The sequence below is a fragment of the Myxine glutinosa genome, chromosome 7, assembly GCF_964187855.1.
Source record: "Myxine glutinosa chromosome 7, kmMyxGlut1.1, whole genome shotgun sequence".
Taxonomy (NCBI): domain Eukaryota; kingdom Metazoa; phylum Chordata; class Myxini; order Myxiniformes; family Myxinidae; genus Myxine; species Myxine glutinosa.
Window position 1 is genome coordinate 77,679,754 of NC_136267.1, and position 18,606 is coordinate 77,698,359.

The 18,606-nt window shown below is 40.3% G+C and overlaps 1 protein-coding gene across 1 annotated transcript in view; it reads left to right on the plus strand.

Moving 5' to 3' along the window:
• Window positions 1-15,564, plus strand: part of LOC137430457 (dnaJ homolog subfamily B member 13-like) — a 33,506-nt gene extending 17,942 nt beyond the window's left edge. The window contains exons 4-9 of the mRNA XM_078781198.1: window positions 1,806-1,958; window positions 3,261-3,406; window positions 6,348-6,461; window positions 6,749-6,862; window positions 8,466-8,542; window positions 15,360-15,564. Of these exons, the coding sequence (XP_078637324.1) occupies window positions 1,806-1,958; window positions 3,261-3,406; window positions 6,348-6,461; window positions 6,749-6,862; window positions 8,466-8,542; window positions 15,360-15,564 (809 nt within the window). The remainder of the gene's footprint in view (window positions 1-1,805; window positions 1,959-3,260; window positions 3,407-6,347; window positions 6,462-6,748; window positions 6,863-8,465; window positions 8,543-15,359) is intronic.
• Window positions 15,565-18,606: the final 3,042 nt, after the last annotated feature.

Here is an 18,606-nt window from a genome sequence, read left to right on the forward strand (position 1 = left end):
TTGACCCAAAAATCGAATCACCTATTCTTTACAATATTATGAATATCTGTACCAAGTTTGAATTGGATCACTTCAGCCGTTCTCAAGTTATAGATCCTATTACAGATTTGACCTTTGACCCCAAAATCGAATAATTTAATCTTTACATCATTTTACATACCTGTACTAAGTTTGAATTAGGTCACTTCTGCCTTTCTCAAGTTATAGACCTATTACAAACTTTGACCTTTGACCTCTTGACCCCAAAATCGAATGAGCTCATCTTCACATCATTCTACATAAGTGTACCAAATTTGGTCAGAATCCCATCACTGACTCACAAGTTATCTCGGTAACTATTTTTTTTAACCTAACATGACCTTTGGCCTTTGACCTCGTGACCCCAAAATCTAATCAGTTCATATTTACCTCATTATACAAAACTGCACCAAGTTTGACTAAGATCCCTTTAGCCGTTCTCAAGTTATCGTGGTAACGAAAAGCTATCGCGGAGGGACAGACAGCCGGATGGACTATCTGAAAACATAATGCCTCTGGTGACTTCGTCGGCGGAGGCATAAAATCAGAATATTTGTGAATTTTTAAAAAGATAACAGTATTGCATGATAGAGTACTTCGAATGTTTTAATGCTACTTTGAAAGAGAGACTGTATAAAAGAATTACTGAATTGGGACATAAAAAATGGGTTTCTGTTATTCAAACGATTGTGGATGATTACAACAATACAGTTCCTTTCTTTATCAAATCAAAACCCTCAAAAATTAAAAAAAAGTATAATATGTAAAAGTGATTTAACATGAGAAAACCTAAATTCAAAGTTGCTGATATTGATAGAATATACAGATGGAAATCACATTTTGAAAAAGACCACCAGAAGATGGAGGAACAGGCTTTTTTTGAAGTTGTAGATATTTTTGCCATAGTTCCTTGATTTACAAATTATGTTATTTGAATGGAGAGGAAATGTTATGTTTATTTTATGCACAATCATTACAATAAAAAAACAATATTTATTTGATTTCAATTTATTCACAAGTTAAACAAATCAAACAAGAATATATATTGGGTTAGAGTAGTATGAATGTTGGTTGTGGAATAGCGATGGCTCAGCGAAGTGATCTGAAGTGATCGAAATGAGGCAATGAACGAGGGAGCCGATACTGCACAAGCAAGGCGAATGAGGGGGATGACCGTCAGGGAGTTGTCTGAATGAACTTGTGCATTCGTAGTTGAGGATAGGAGCCACAACCAACGTCTACCTGCTACTCCAGTCCCAATAACTAGTCTCTTGGTTCACGTGTCAATGAGGACTCATAAATGCACAATATGAGCACATACATTTGTTGTAATTATTTGCGCTACTATTTTTACGACTGTCGAGTACATACGTCTTGTATGTAGTTGATAGTATGAACTGAAAGATGGCAACACTTACAATCATTGGGTGAGATTCAACAAGCTGATTGTATCCCTCATGACCGATTTCATTGGCAATGTTTCTGCACACCAATCCTGAAAACGGGACCATCAAACCTTGTCACGTCTTGCAAGGGCCAACGGTCTTCGATTGAAGCATGTATGAATATTCCCAAACTTCTGTTAAATTAACTTTGAAAATCTGTTGCTTGTGGCATTGCAGAGCTAAAATGTACATGACTTTTGTTGGTGTATTCCCAGTTGTCAACATTATGAAATAAACTTTTTGTCTTCGTTGTTAATGATGGCTGATTCCCTAAGGTCATGTGGATATCATTTACGAAGGGAGAAGTGAAACAGCACAAACTTATGGCGTTTGTTTCCGTAGGTCGCTGGCGCTCTGTCTATGATCATTTCGGAAAAGCAGGATTGAAAGTTGGGTTCCCGGCTGAGGATGGAACATGGTCACCAGGGTATCATTTTCATGGTGATGCGATGAGAGTTTTCCATGAATTCTTTGGAGGAGACAACCCTTATGATGGTAGCTATCCTTTTAATTTCAACACGATTTTCACTTCTGTAATCAGAAATGCATCACTTTAAGCCCACTCTATTCAATACCCCAAAAAACATACCACAGTTGATTAAGGGGAACTTATTTCAAAGGTGACAAATCAAACCTTAAGTGGATGCATTTTATACATTAATTTGGCTGATTATAGCCAATAAAATGTGCTGCTACCTTTTCTCTCCCACCTGTTAGCTTTAAATGATATAATTTTTTGAAAGCCATAAAGCAAGATTTGATTGAAATAGTTCTTCAAAAAAAACAAAAACAAGAGATACTAGTTCTTTCATATGAGCATTTATTGGTCAAACACAGAAGTGTAAAAATAACCTCAAGGTTACTTAAAGATAACTGGGGTTTCTGCATTTTAAAAAATTGTAATTACACACACACACACACACACACACACACACACACACACACACACACACACACACACCTCCACACACACACACATCTCCACACACACACACACACATCTCCACACACACACACACATCTCCACACACACACACATCTCCACACACACGCACACACACACACACACGCACACACACATCTCCACACACACACACACATCTCCACACACACACACACATCTCCACACACACACACACACACACACACACACACACACACACACACACCTCCACATCTCCACACACACACACATCTCCACATCTCCACACACACACACACATCTCCACACACACACACATCTCCACACACACACACATCTCCACACACACACACACACACACACACACACACACACACACACACACACACACACACACACACACACACACACACACACACATCTCCACACACACACACATCTCCACACACACACACATCTCCACACACACACACACACACACACACACACATCTCCACATCCACACACACACATATCCACATACATACACACACACACATCTCCACATCTCCACATACACACACACACATCTCCACACACACACACGCACACACACACACACACACACACACACACACACACACACCGAAGGTGTTGTAAAGGGTAATTTGTAATTGTAATGGTTTCGTTCATTTCTAGGCTTTTCCTATTTCATATTAAGAATGCCAATCTGAACCGCCTTCTGACACGGGTGTGATATTTTTTTTCAATCTGGTACTCAGTTTTATTTGTCAAAAGGTGAGTGGTGTAAAAATTAAAAGAGGTGTATTTTTCACAATTAATTTGTCTTCTTTCCTCGTTTCTTTCTATCTTTTTTCTTCAAACCCTCCCATTAGTTTATTTTCATGAAGCTGCAGCATTGATGGGATCATTGCCTGTTGGGGAAATCTGCAAAAGCCTACCTGCAATTTCCTATGACCTGTCACTGAGTCTTGAAGAACTCTACTTTGGAGCAACTAAGAAAATGAAGCTTTTACGACGGGTTAGACGGCAATGGGCATATGGGAATAATGATATAACTTTTTCCATATGCAGACATTGATGTACACATATAGTGCCTTCAGAAAGTATTCACACCCCTTGACTTTTTTCACAGTTAGTTGTGTTACAGCCTGAATTTAAAATGGATCAAATTGAGATTTTTTGGGTCACTTGTCTACACATAATACCCCATAATGTCAAAGTGGAATTTTTTTTTAGAAACTTTTTCATATTAATTAAAGATGAAATGAAAATATATGTAATTTACACAAGTATTCAACCCTCTGAGTCAATACTTTGTAGAAGCGTCTTTGGCAGCGATTACAGCTTCGATTCTTCTTGGGTATTTCTGTATCAGCTTTACACATTTGCATTTGGGGAGTTTCTCCCATTCTTCCTTGCAGATCTGCTCAAGCTCTGTCAAGTTAGATGTGGAGCATCTGTGAACAGCAATCTTCAAATCTTTCCACAGATTCTCAATGGGATTCAAGTCTGTCCACTTATGCCTGTTGCCTGTTTAAATGCCTTAAAATGCCTGTTGTTGTTGTTGTTGTTGTTGTATTCAACTCTGTCCACTGAAGCTATTCCAGTGTAGCTTTGGCTGTAGGCTTGGGGTCATTGTCCTGTTGGAAAGTACATCTTCACCGCAGACTAAGGTCTTTTGCACTCTGAAGTAGGTTCTACTCAAGTATTTTCTTTTATTTGGCTCCATTTATTGTTCCCTCTGCCCTTAAAGTCTCCCCAGTCTCTGCCACTGAAAAGCATCCTCATAGCATGATGCTGCCAACACCATGCTTCACGGTAGTAATGTTGCTAGATGGGTGATGAGCTGTGCTCTGTTTCCGCCATACTTAGCATTTTGCATTCAGGCCAAAGAGTTCAATTTTCGTCTCATCAGACCAACGAATCTTTTGCCTTATGCTCTGAGTCTTTCACATGTTTTTTTGCAAATTCCAGGTGTGCTGTCATGTGCCTTTTCTCATGAGTGGCTTCCGTCTGGCCACTTTCCCATAAAGCCTAGATTTGTGAAGTGCTGCAGAGACTGTTGTCCTTCCGGCAGGTTCTCTCCATCTCAGCCAAGGAACTCTGTAGTTCTCTGAGTGGCCATTGGGTTCTCACTGTGCTCTTGGGCACATTCAACACTAGAAATTGTTTTACACCCTTCATCCTCACAATTCATCATCAGATCATCCTCACAATTCTATCTTGGCGTTCTATGGATAGTTCCTTGGACTTCATGGTGGAGTTTCTGCTCTGACATGCACTGTCAACTGTGGGAACCTGTATAGAAAAGTGTGTTTCTTTCTAAATAATTTCCAATCAATGGAATTGGCCACAGGTGGACTCCAATCAAGTTGTAGAGACATCTCAAGGATGATCAAAGGATATTTGATGCACCTGAGTTCAATTTGGAGTGTCATTGCAAAGGGGTTGAATACTTACTCACTCAAGACATTTCAGCTTTTCATTTTTAATTAATTTGTAAAAAAATTCTAAAAAAAAAACTACTCCACTTTGACATTATGGGGCATTATGTGTAGATCAGTGACAAAAATATCTCAATTTATTCCATTTTAAACTCAGGCTGTATTACAACAAAATGTGACAAAGGTGTGAACACTTTTTGAAGGCACTGTGTATACTGCATATATACTGGCAGTTAATCTGATTCTACCAGGCTGTTGTGAGGAAATTCATTCCCAATAGAGTGGAATATTTCAGGAATTTGGTAGGATTGTCCTTTGACAGCATAATAGCAGGGACCTGCGGAAAACAATGTAATGTAAAATGTGACCAAGTCCTCAAACCCTTTCTTCTTTTAAAGTCTTCAACCCCGCCCCCCTCCTCTACACTCCTTACATCCCCACCCAGTCTCAGGTCCTGAACCCCAAGTCTTCAAACCCCTCTGTGACCCCCACCCTAACTCTGTCATCTCCTCCCCCTTTCTACTTCAATTCCCCAACCTCAAGTCCGTAGGCCCCCTCCCAACCCTAAATCCTAACCCCCAACCCCATGTTGACAAGTCATATGCTCTCACACTGTCTTTTTACAAGGTTCAGCAATCAAAATGGGCTTGGGCTTGGGCTTGTGCTCCTGCTTCCAACCTTGCTCCCGTTGAAGCTATCCAAAACAAGTCCTTCTACACCAATGGAATCTCAACATTTCCACAGACTGTTGCTCTCTCACTGGTGACAAATTTGTTGGTTCTCTATTTTATACAAACTTAATCTGGCCTTGTTCCTCCTGCCCTCTCCAACCTTGGTCCTCCTTGAGCCAGCACAGGCCACACACATTCTTCAAGAAACCCTGAAACTCTTACTGTTTCAATGTCCATTTTGGTTGCTCACTTGCATTCATTTGTTCCCTTTTTCTTCTGGTTGTGGAATAGTCATCCTATCTCCATTGTCTCATCTTCCTCAGTCTTTCAAATGCACTGCCCATCACTGTAACTCCTGTGCTCACCCATACATTTCTCGCGATCTCTACACATGCTGTTTTTACCCCATTCTGTTCCTTTCTGGGCATACCTTTTGGTAATTTGTATACCTGCTACGCTTTGTTGCTTAGCTCCCCCATGAGCCTATGTTCTTTGAAAAAGGTCTTTAGTTTCGTCTTTGGGACCTAGTCATGTATGTTTATTGTATCACGGATAAAGTTTGGAATTAGGTATCTTATCATGATCTGTCAAATTATATATAGTTTCTACCAAAATATTTCAAAATGGTTAACAAGTGCTCTTATAAGTACACATGTGAGACTACAAACGTTTTCCCTTTTCAAAAACTTTCAGAGCCATTTATCTATCATTTGGACCAAGTTTCACTGGTGCAGGACCATGCATGCTTTCATGATTGATGGAAAACTTATTGGCACCCTATCTTATAAACTTCATCCTGCTTGCTTCACTTTTGTGAGTTGGTATTTTATGTTTGATGGGACAGGTTTTGAATGCAGATGGCCAGAGCAGTACGGTGCAGGAAAGCATTTTGAGTGTTCCTATCGGAGCCGGATGGAGAGACGGCACGCAGTTGATCTACAACAAGATGGGGGATGAGGTTTGCTCTTTTACAATCCTGTTTGTAACTTGAATGATTTCTTCACTCCTGCTGTACAGATGTCAGAAAAAACTTCAGCGATCATTTTATTTTGATAATTTTATTTTGATAAAAATAATTTTGTGTGCCCTCAGTCTTACTTAGAAAAGAGACATCTGCTTCAGACTGATACTTTAAAATTCTGACCTTGCAAATTCTTTCTATGTGATGCAAGTTTTTGATATTTTATGGACGGACCTCTCTTCCTTCCTTACTTCCCCACCTTTTGTTTCTGTTGTTCTCCATAGTGCCCCGACATGGTACCAGCTGATGTTGTGTTTGTTGTGCGAGAAAAGCCACATGAAATCTTCTCGAGGAATGGAAACAATCTCCATTGCACAATGACTCTGTCTCTTCTTCAGGTACAGAAAGTTTCAATGTCATTTATAACTGCTGTTATTGCAGTCTTGTATTTTCAATATCTTGTTTGTAACTTGTTACGTGTATGGCAGATTATGCCCATTTTGACAATTTTCAAAGAAGTCAGAATAGGCCAGCACTGTGTTAGCACTTCAAAAGGATTTTTTTTTTATTAATCAAAGAAATATTTGTATAATAACAAAAGGCATTTCAGTCCATTATATGTTTATCAGGGGTGAACAGAATCCAGGAGCAGAATCCCAATGATGATGATGTGGCTTTACCTGACATACTAAAACTTGCATGCTTTGGTACTTGGCAGGAAACGAGTTGTCAATGATATATTAAAAAATGCTGTAGGATTGAACTGGTATTTAGGCTTGAGGAAGTCTGTGGACCATAAATGAAACATTGCCTGAGGCATCTTTCATCATCATCATCATCATCATCATCATCGTCATCGTCATCGTCATCATCATCATCATTTTCATCATCATCTGAGCCATAAACATCTTTCTGAGTTGTTTCAAATATATTGTCTTGTGAAAGGCAGCTTCTTGATGGGACACAAAAAACATTTGAGGGGTTGTGTCATTCTGAAGCCGATAATTAAAAGATTGTCAAACTATCACTGTTTCTCACAAGCTGGCACTGAGCTGTTTTTGCCGGCGTTGATCTAGCGGGGCTATTCCCACGCTGGTTATAAAACAAGATTACAAAAAATGTAATTCTCCAGGAATCGAGGAATTCTGATGCGAGACATAGGAGAGTTCAATTGTGTATTTGGAAAAAAAAAAATAATTGAGGGGAGACGAGTTTCATCCAGTTTTTGGAGTTTGGTCTACTAATAGCCGAGGACCATAACAGTGGTCCTGTTTGGGGCCTGAAGAGTGGTGGCTTTAGTTCGGTGACATTACTGTCTTGTTATGAGTCTGCAGTTTTACTGCACTATTTTTCAGGCTGCCATCATCCCCAGGGCTCTTGCACAGCTTAAAGACTCATTATTCACCACAGCAGTTTTGCAAGTAGTTGATGATAGAGGCGCACACATTGATGTTATCACCATTATACAAGGGATATCCAAAAAGGTTGCCCAACTCCCCCCTTCTCCCCTCCCCAATCATGAAGGGATGATGCTGCGGTTGCAAAACTCTGCACAGATGTTTGTTCGTTTCTCCATAGTTACCACCCATTGTCATACATTCCCCCCCATCATTTTTGCCAGGTTGAATGTCATAATGCTATTTGGATGTCTTGTTTTTGGCTATTTTGAAAATGTTTTTTTTTTAAACTACCCCTCATGTATTACATGCAATACAAGGACAATGGGCAACAATCGATAAATCAATGCAGTACATGGAATTTAAATTAGGGATCCCAACTTTATGAATTATGTGCTCAAATTGGGAATGCCAACTAGACAAACCTGAAGTTTGTCCTGTTTGACATGTGCCTCAAACCAGTTGTTTTCCCTTTCACAACTTATCAGCCTCAAAAACATCATGAAAGCAGTCTTTTATTTAGATGCAAGTGGATAATGTTGGGTGTCTTAAAATATATGCAAATATTTTCACTGGAATAATACTTGTCTCTCTTTTTGGCCAGGCATTGGTTGGTTGTAGCCTTAAAATTGAAACATTGGATGGTCGGAAGCTGGGCATTGCCATCAATGACATTGTGCGGTATGTGAATACTTGACTTTTTCTCCATCTCTCACTCTTTATCTTAAAGAGTTACCGTAAACAGACTAACAGAAAGGTTGTGTATGCAATCAGTTTGTGTGTGTGTGCAGCTCTTATGTGCATACTGGTATGTTTACCTCAGCCACCGAAGATGGACCATGTTTTCATCCATGTCTGTCTGTCTGTCTATTTGTTTGCTTGTAAACAGGAGGCCTCAAAAAGTTGTGGATGGATTCAGCTGAAATTTGGTGGACAGGTTGGGTGCGTGACAAGGATAAAATTATTAGATTTTGGTGAAGATATGGATCCGGATACTATAATTTTAAGTGATCTTCACAATTGAGAGACAGGGCCAAATGGTATATGGCATGATGTCTCAAAAAGTTGTGGACAGATTCAGACAGGTTGGGTGTATGACCAGGATAAATCGATTCAATTTTGTGAAAGAACCAGATCCGGATATGATGATTTATTTTATTTTATGTGATTCTGCACCTTTGAAAGATGGGGCCAAAACGATATATAGCATCATATTTCAAAATGTGGATGGGTTATGACACAACTAGGTGGATGAGTTGGTTAGGTAACAAGAACAAGTCTATTCGATTTTGGTTGAGGGCCGGATCCAGATCCAGCTTATCAGTGGGATACAAAACGGAAACTTTTCAGCCTGGTGGGGGTATGCCCTCTACCGAGTGCCGTTCTAGTTGCACATGCATCCATTGTTACCTTCAGTTTGCCAGAGGCAGCTGGTACTTCTTCAGTGGGCCATTTACAAGGATATACAAAGAACCTGGTCACAGGAGGAGGCCTTTGGTTCTCCCTCCTTGGTTTCCAAACACAACCCTACCCTGTCACACAATTAAGTTATGGGGTTCCTCAATCGCTTGCTTACACACTAAACAAACAAAACACTAGCAGATGTTATTTATTTATTTTCACAAAACACATTTCATTGATGACACATTTTTACAGGTTCACAGCAATATACTGTATTATGAACATATTCGATGCTTGGTGACATACAGTAGGTGGTGTCGAAGTATTTTTTGGTGACCTGCTAATTGCAGCAAAATATGTCGCTAACCATGCCCGCATTTTCCAGCAAGTGTTACTGCATGCGACAGAGAACAACGTGAAGTTCAACAAAACAAGTTTCAATTTCGCACGAGTGAGATGAATAATTATGTTGGCAATGTGGTGTCTAATGAGGGCCAACAGCCAGACCCAATAAAAGTGAGAACCATTGACTAGTACTCTACACCCAAGAACAAGCAATACTTGCAACGGTTCTTCGGAAGAGTAAATGATCTGGGTCAGTTCATTGCCAACCTATCCATTCTTACAGCTCCACCAAGACCAATACTGAAGAAAGACATTGATTGGCATTGGCACATTGAGCAGGATCTTGCATTCCAGCACATTCAACAAGTTTTGCCGACATTTAAGTTTTTTGAAGTGCAGTCTGCTGTTGTGATACAAACTGATGCAAAAGCAGGCCTGGACATTTGTGTCATGTGGGGATCCCGCCATGCCTCATACCAATAATTACATCCACCATACCAATAATTCTAAAAGCCTTGGTTTCTCCAGCGTGAAGCCGAGCTAGGTGTGAAGCAGGAGCACCAGCCCAATGTGGAAAACGGTACTCCATTGATCTATGGACAAAGGCCTTGCAGACTGTGAGTAGGATTGATTTTCGAAGGAAAGACATGGATCGACAGAGGATGCCCAGTCTGCAGCTGGCTTTGGAGGCCATCTCTGCGATGTGGTCAGCCCAGGAAAGGTAATGGCTGATGTTGAGGCTTAAAGGTTCAAGAAACTGAACCTCTTCCAGTAGATGACTAAATAAATAGACAAGGAAATAGATAGGTGGGTTCCTTTTTAACGATCCTTCCGGAGCGATAGGATGAGATTTTTCAGAATTGAAGGACGTGTTCCATTTATTAGACCAGAGTATAATCGTCTCCAGATCAGCAGAGTGAGGCGCAGCAGCTCTCTGCCTTGCCGAGGGATGGGGGTGAACTGTTCGACACAATGTGGAGTCTGCAAAAAGGAAGAGAGGGTTTTACAGGGCATTGAAGAGGTCATTAATAAACACGTGTTAAAGGCAATGTAGGCAAACAATAATAATAAAAAATTATGCTAAATTAAAAAGGCAATGTAGGGATGACAAACTACAGTCTAAAAAAGGTCCTAAACAAGATAGGGATGATGTTGGTTTAGAGAGCAGCTTACAGTATTGCCATCACATAAGAAACCCCACATCACTGCCTGATTTACACTTAATCAGTTATTGCTTCAAGCTTCTACAAACACTCCACTGGTTACACCAGTACTTGATTACTCCTGTAGTGTAGCCACATACTGAGACTCTACAAATTAGCAGCCTGAGTACAATGTTATAATATCAGTACATGATCACCAACTTCTTACAAACTGCATGGACATCTCTTATAACACCATTCTATAATTATCTCCATTTGTGATTGGTTACTCTAAGTTAATAAAAAAGAAAAGGAAAGACAACTGAAGTTGCAAGAAGTCCCTGAAATTTTATTGGAGCTTCTTATACTTATGCAGAAATTAAATATAGGAGCTTCTAATACTTTAGCTAGGCCTAGCCCTAGACAATAGTCTGGAGGCAGTGATGTAGGGATTGTTATATGATGGCAATACTGTTAGCTACTCTCCAAACCAACATCATCCCAATCTTGTTTAGGACCTTTTTTAGACTGTAGTTTGTCATCCCTACATTGCCTTTTTGATTTAGCATAATTTTTTTTTATTCACTTGTTTCTGTAATTTTTTTACAATGTGGAATAACACAATGGTATATGGTACTCAGAGGAAGGCCAATCTTGGAGCAAAAGTGTCAAGATATCTTAGTCAGCAATGTCAAACACTGCACTTGTGTTCCTATATTGTCTTACGTAACCCTGACTGTATCTTACAGCTCTGTCTTATTGCTCGTTTCTCAAAGAGTAATGTCTTCATCCATCCTCAGGCCACACAAGGACCTGCACTTAGAAATGCCCAAAATAACTGGTGTGGTTTCCCTCTAACCAATAGGGCGGGGACAGAGGGGAGGGGCGGAGCCTCTCGAGGAATTTCTGCACGGCCGGACACGTGAAAGACACTCTCGTGGGTTTACTGTTTTGTTCACTTGAAGTGTCAATTAAACCTATTATACACTCGAAATGCAAATGTCCTCGATAAACTACTATGAGAGGACAAAAGGATACTCCAATCTTTGCTTTGTATCAGTGGGTGGGGCCGACATTTTTTTTATCCGCGTCATCCCGACGTTAGTACGTAGAGTCGACAGTGTCAACGCAGTCGTTAGTACGTAGAGTCGACAGTATCAACGCAGTCTCTGATAATAATAGTTTTGTAAAATTAACTTCAATGAAGAACTTTATCAAGACAAGATATAAGTATTTATCTATGGTATCCAACTCCTGGTTCTGGGAAATCAGAAGACCTCGGTAATACTTGAGATTCTCGCCAGACAAAAATGCATCACTATATATCATCAGAAAGATGTTAGTCAAACACACTGTACACGTGCCACGCTTTCTTATCTGCGCATGCGCATGGCAAGATTCAGGGTTGATCGAGTAACCGTGGGGAAGGGCGTGGCCTTTGCCAAACTACGATGGCGTCGGTTGAGTACGAGAGAACACACTCACAGAGAGTATCTGTAAATTAACTGTATAAATGAACTGGAGAAACAAATTATAACAAAGGAAACAAATGATAACAACTCCAGTCATTGCCATTGAGAGAGGCCCAGCTTAGAAATACACACCGTCTGAAGAAGAATTATCATATTTGAGTCGATGATGTTCTACTACTGATTTACAAATGTTGTAGCACAAACTTTATAGACATGCTCACCAGTGGCGTACTGAGGGTGTCTGGCATAATTTTTGATTTAAAAAAAAATAACATAATTTGTTCCCCCTCCACCCCCTGCTTCCACCTCCCTCTCCCAAATCCCCAAACCCAGTAGCCATAGGTAATACTAATAGGGCATAGACATAAGGAAACTAGGATCTTTATATTTAAATATCAATTAATTGACCATTGACCACTCCAGGCGATGCAGTATGCCAAAACAAAGATGAAAGGAACACTAAATGTCAGTTCAAATATTTATTAAACTAGGGGGCCCGTTGGTCCATTGGACCAAATTTTAATTGGGGACTTTTGAGTCTTTGGGGACTTTTGGGTGTTCGGGGACTTTTGAGTCATCTGGGTCTTTTTGGTCCACGGGGACTTTTGGGTCATCTGGGTTTTTTGGGTACCCGGGGACTTTTGGTTTATCAGGACTTTTTGGTCATCTGGGTCCTCGGAGACCTTTGGATCATCAGGGACTTTTTGGGTCCTTGGGGACTTTTGGGTCCTCATGGACTTTTGGGTCATCAAGGACTTTTGGGTCATCTGGGTCTTTTGGGTCCTCAAGGGTCTTTTAGGTCCTCAAGGGTCTTTTGGGTTCTCGGGGACTTTTGGGTCATGTGGGTCTTTTCGATCATCAAGGACTTTTGGGTCTTTGGGGACTTTTGGGTGATTTTGGTCATCGGGACTTTTGGGTGATTTGGGTCCTCGGGGACTTTTGGTTCATCTGGGTCTTTTGGGTCAAGTGTTAAAGGGTCTTCCAAGGTGTAAGGGGTCTCAGCAGTCCAAAGGGTTAAAAGGCACATTTGAATAGTACGTAATTAATTAATAGACGTGAAAAGGTATCACACACACACACACACACACACACACACACACACACACACACACACACACACACACACACACACACACACACACACACACACACCCACCTCCATTTATAGTAGATTCAATTCCCGTGGATTCCTTGTTCAGGCTGTTTATACTACGCCATCAGTGATGCGCCGACGTAACAAATCTGGCGCCGAGAAACCGTGACTCGAGAAGGTTTATTGATCACATGGTTTGCTTTTGCCTTGACCCGCGACTGGAGGGATCGTGATCACGTGTCCCGTGTGCCGTGTATAGCACTGGTACCTCGCTATTATTTTATTTTCACAAATGTAACAATGAAAAACAAGGCATTTCCCGAGACATGATATTTCTGCTGATATTATTTGATGCCACGTAACATTATCACGCGTAACGCCGACACTGAGGCAAATGTGTCTAGCGGCTCCTCCCCCATCAAGCTGATTGACAGTCATAGCCACGCCTACCCCAGTCCCATTCTTTTACATAGGAATGTCGTTTTCCGTACTTCGAGGAATCCTTTCAAGCTACGAGAATTATAATACCAAAGGATGTTGCAGGAAGTAAAACTATATCGAATGGTAGCAGAATCATTGCCATTGATAGAGGCAGCTCGGAAATATGCCGTCTGAAGAAGATTATTATTTTTATTATGAACAAGAAGATTAATTCCCGGGTTTGACCGATGCTGTTTTTTCGCTTTATTTTGCTTTTGCCTTGGTCTGGAGTACTGAAAAGGGATCCCTCCCTCGACAATCAGCTGAACAGACCAGGTAGCCTCTCATATGTAGCCTAAGCGAGTTTTTAAAGAAGATAATCCAACTTTAGTTTTGTATGTAGCAGATGGGACCGTCATTTTTTTCCGCGCCATCCCTACATAGAGAGTACTACCATACTCTCTGATATGAGGAGCAAGACTGGCCCTAAAACACTGCCTTTTTGGAAACTCCATCATCTACTGGGAGAGGGGAGCACAGGGTTTCATTGATGTCAACACATTGACTGCATGAGTGGAGGAAGTCAGAAATCTAGGAATGAAGGCAACCTTCTATGCTACAGCAGAGACCTTGGTAAGCAATGCAGAATACCAGACTGTGTCAAATGCCCAAGTTATGCACAGGGAGATGGTCCGAACCTCTTGTTTGAGATTCACTGTCTCCAACCATTGCCGAATGTGCAGCTGAAACATGTCCATGGTTGATCAACCGATCTTCAGTCGGATGTCAGGCCTGGCCATCTAGGTATGAAAATCTTGGGCAAATACATTCCCGTCCATTCCCACCAGTTCGAAGGTGGGAATAATTGCTCCCATTAAAGAGGTGGTAGTAGTAGTAGTAGTAGTAGTAGTAGTAGTAGTAATTCCAAGATAATCCTTACCATTTTCAAAATGCGATAGCAATGTTGACTCTAACTAAACAACTATGGAGGGCAATGCGATGGTGCTGGATGAAAACATGGCATTGCAGTCTAAATCAGGTCTGAAGGACACAAGGTGCATCTGTCTCACTGTCATGCAAATGCCTTGAGCCTTGTAGTCCAGGACACCACAAAAGGTTCCAAACTCCTTCCTACATGATGTGTTGGACAGCACCTGGAAGATTTGTAAGTTAGGTTTTCTTCAAAGTGAGAGTGTTATCTTCCACTCGCCTATGACCAATATTTAACTTGGACATGCCATTTTACGTTTAAGGTAGGTCACCTCTTTACCTTGTGGCATCTTGATTGCAACAAATTATAAATCCCCGTTGCACATCTTTATAAAGCACAGGTTTGTTTTTTTTGCAATGTGTAAAAATTATGTATTCTCTGGTTGGGAAGGCTTATTCAAGATTGTGTTGTCCCAATAATTTTTGTAGCTTGCTGTATATATTGAAATACAGGATATGTTGTATCCCCGTTGCACATCTGTATCCCCATTGAAATGTGATCATTGAGTAATAATTTTGCAAAACTACTTCAGTCTGCTTTATACATATGTTGACATATACTTCAGGGGACAACCAGATACTGTACTAAAGAGTCGTCCTCACTATTCTCCCCTGACCTTCCCCAATTAATTCAGTCCTAGTTACATGAAGATAATACTTGGTGAAGGAATGCCAATTCCTGGTCAAGCTGGAGAGAAAGGTGACCTGCACATTACATTCAATTTGCAATTCCCAACGACCCTCTCAACAAGCCAGAAGCAGGCTCTTCGGGAGGTCCTCGCCAACAAGCATTTTGTTCCTGCCTACAGTCTAACTCGAACGGTTTTCCTGAATGTGTAGACTATTTTGTAGTGCTTTCTTTGACATAAATTTGTGAGATTGAACATTGGAAACAATAAATATTGGAGGTGGCATTTGTACATTTTGCAGGTATTTTTTATAGATGTATTTTTATTTGTAGATTTTTTTCCACACTCTCATTCCTAAAATCCCACTTATGGGAGAGCAGAGAAATACTACAGTGAGAGATAGAATAATCACATGGGTGAAGCTCCTGTATAAACACGCAACTCCATATTTTTGTAACAGCCCATACGGAGGTTTCTGTATTTTTGTCTTCAGAAAAGCATGCCATAATTTTTTGGAATTGTGGTGCTATTCCGATATGTTGATTCGTTTCGCAACCCATTTCATCCGCATTGTGCAATGCTAACGCATCATCACCACGATTATGAGTTACCCCCATGGTAGTTTAATGAGGTATTGTTAATTCCACCTGTCTTTTTTTGGAGAACATTACCAATTTAACCTCCCCTGTGTATTTGCCATAAAAGCCACACCGAAATGGTTTCTCACCGAAATGGCGCCAAATCTGCAATAACCTGTCACCACATCAACCGTGTTCTTACAGAATAACAGTTAATTATAAGAAGGAATAGGACGACGAAAATGGAGAATCCTATGGCAAAAGATAGACGGACATGAAAAACGGGCAGATAAATAAATAAAGTACACTCACAATCCGATAATGAGTCCAGTATCGACCAAGTAAATAAATGAGTGGAACGGTATCCAGAGGCAGTGAATGCTCTGGTTTACACTGGAACAAGGGTGATTCCAAGACCTCCATTACACTGTGTGTGTGTGTGTGTTGCATGGTTTTTGTGAAGTTGTGCTGGAGCTTCCTGATGTGGAATATGATGCACCAAAATTATTGTCATGATCTCCTGAGTTGATTAGGCTAATTAACTATAAAGAATCCGGAAAAATTTGCATGTTTTAAACACACACCATGTTAAGGTGTATAGAGCAGCTCAATAGGTCCTTCCACGGCACGACATTGTAATTACAAAATAAACAAGAAAAAGAGCAATCAGAGATTGCAAACCCTCACCAGGATGTATTTTCAGTGGTTTTAAGGCTTTTGTGTTAAAAAAATATGGCGGCCGAACCACGTGACCGATGACGTCATTATTTTTTTTCTAAACTAATTTATTCCTAGATTATGCTCAAGAAATTTCATCTTGATCGGATTAAGTTTTGTACTTGTCGAATTATGACGTCATAATGGAGGCACCTTGGCATCATCATTAACTTATTTTATTCCCCATGGAGAGTTCTTTACAATGAGTCATGTCTCAATTTTTTCTATTCAGCGCTTTCGGAGATATAGAGGTGCAACGTTTTTCGGTTTTTCCAAGATGGCGGTCGAACCATGTGACCGATGACATCATCATTATTTTTGCCCTCCATCAGTTTATGCCGATATGGCGCTCAAGAAATTTCATCTTGATAGGATGAAGTTTTGTTCTTGTCGAATTATGACGTCATAATGGAGGCACCTTGGCATCATCATGAACTTATTTTATTCCCCATGGAGAGTTCTTTACAATGAGCCATGTCTCAATTTTTTCTATTCAGCGCTTTCTGAGATATAGAGGTGCAAATTTTTTCGATTTTTCCAAGATGGCGGCAGAACCACGTGACCTCTGACATCATAATTATCATTAAAAAATTATACAGGTGGAGTTGCACCTATGGTGAAAATTTCCTGTCAATCGGACCAACGGTTGCAGAGAAAATCATATTTATTCTGTGCGGACAAACAGACAAACGGACTCAAATGCAATACCCTCTCCTCTGGCGAGGGTAATGATAACATTGTAAGAAAGCATATATGAATTGATACTAATAATATTAACAACAAAAATAATAGTACTATCATTTGGAAATAATAACGAACGTATAATCCCACTACCCCTGCCCTGGCGCAAGCACATCTGTGTTTGGTGAAATTGGCAAGGTAATGCTCAAGCACATCTGGGCTTGGTCAAAGGTAAGCTAATGCTCAAATCAGTACAGCAGGCAGGCATGCTACAAAGCAAGACCAATGAAAATTTGGTCCATTGGACCAACGGGCCCACTAATGTATCAAAAGTCCTGGAAAGGTATGTGGTACTCAATATTCATTTTTTAAATGATAATAAAATGCTGTACTAACGGAAAATAATCTTCTCAGCAATGGATGTTCAGGTGAAATAAAAAATAAATTCCCCCTAAATATCACTTTTCTATTTGCACAGTTTTTTTGTTACAATTTGGACAATATCACCCCCAAAATGCATATTTTGACATTAGTTTTTCAAACCTTTCTGGGGCAGACTGCCCCCAGACCCACTACAAATGAGTCATTTTCCTTTTCTTTTTTTAACTTCTACAGTTTCACCCATGTAAACACTTTTTCACTGTCGTGCCAATACCTCAGAGCTTTTGATTGATAGCTGAGACCAAGGCAATAAAATTGGGTTCTCTCAGCTTTATCTCATTGACATCGCCTGCAGGGTGATCTGGAGCACTGAACAGGGATTGCGTGTCTATTTGCAGCAGCACACCTGAAGGAGGCATCATCCATATGCATGTTTCTGGCTATTGGCTGTCATCAGGGTAGAGAAGATGACCCCACCCCACCATTATACTCAATTTTAACACCATTATCCCAAATATCCCATCTCTCAATCAGAAAATACAGCTCCAGGAAGGTGGATGGACGACAGCCAAAGATAAACAAATCACAATTGAAATGAACATGTAAAATAAATATAAATCGGCTTTATGATTCTTCCTGCTGCTTGAAGCAGATTAAATATTCTAAAGCTTTATCATGCAGAAAACTTTATCTGTTCCAAGGCATTTTGAGCAGGTTGAAAAAACTGAAGACAGGCTGACCAAGGATAAAGCCTGTTTTTATTTTAATAAGCCGGTTAATGATCTGCAAAGCAAATAATAAATCAAATAAGCCAGTTAATGATGTGCAAATGGGGTGTTTTGACACACCCAAACACCCAGTTTTCATTCATGCACACCCTTGCAGTTCGAGAAGTA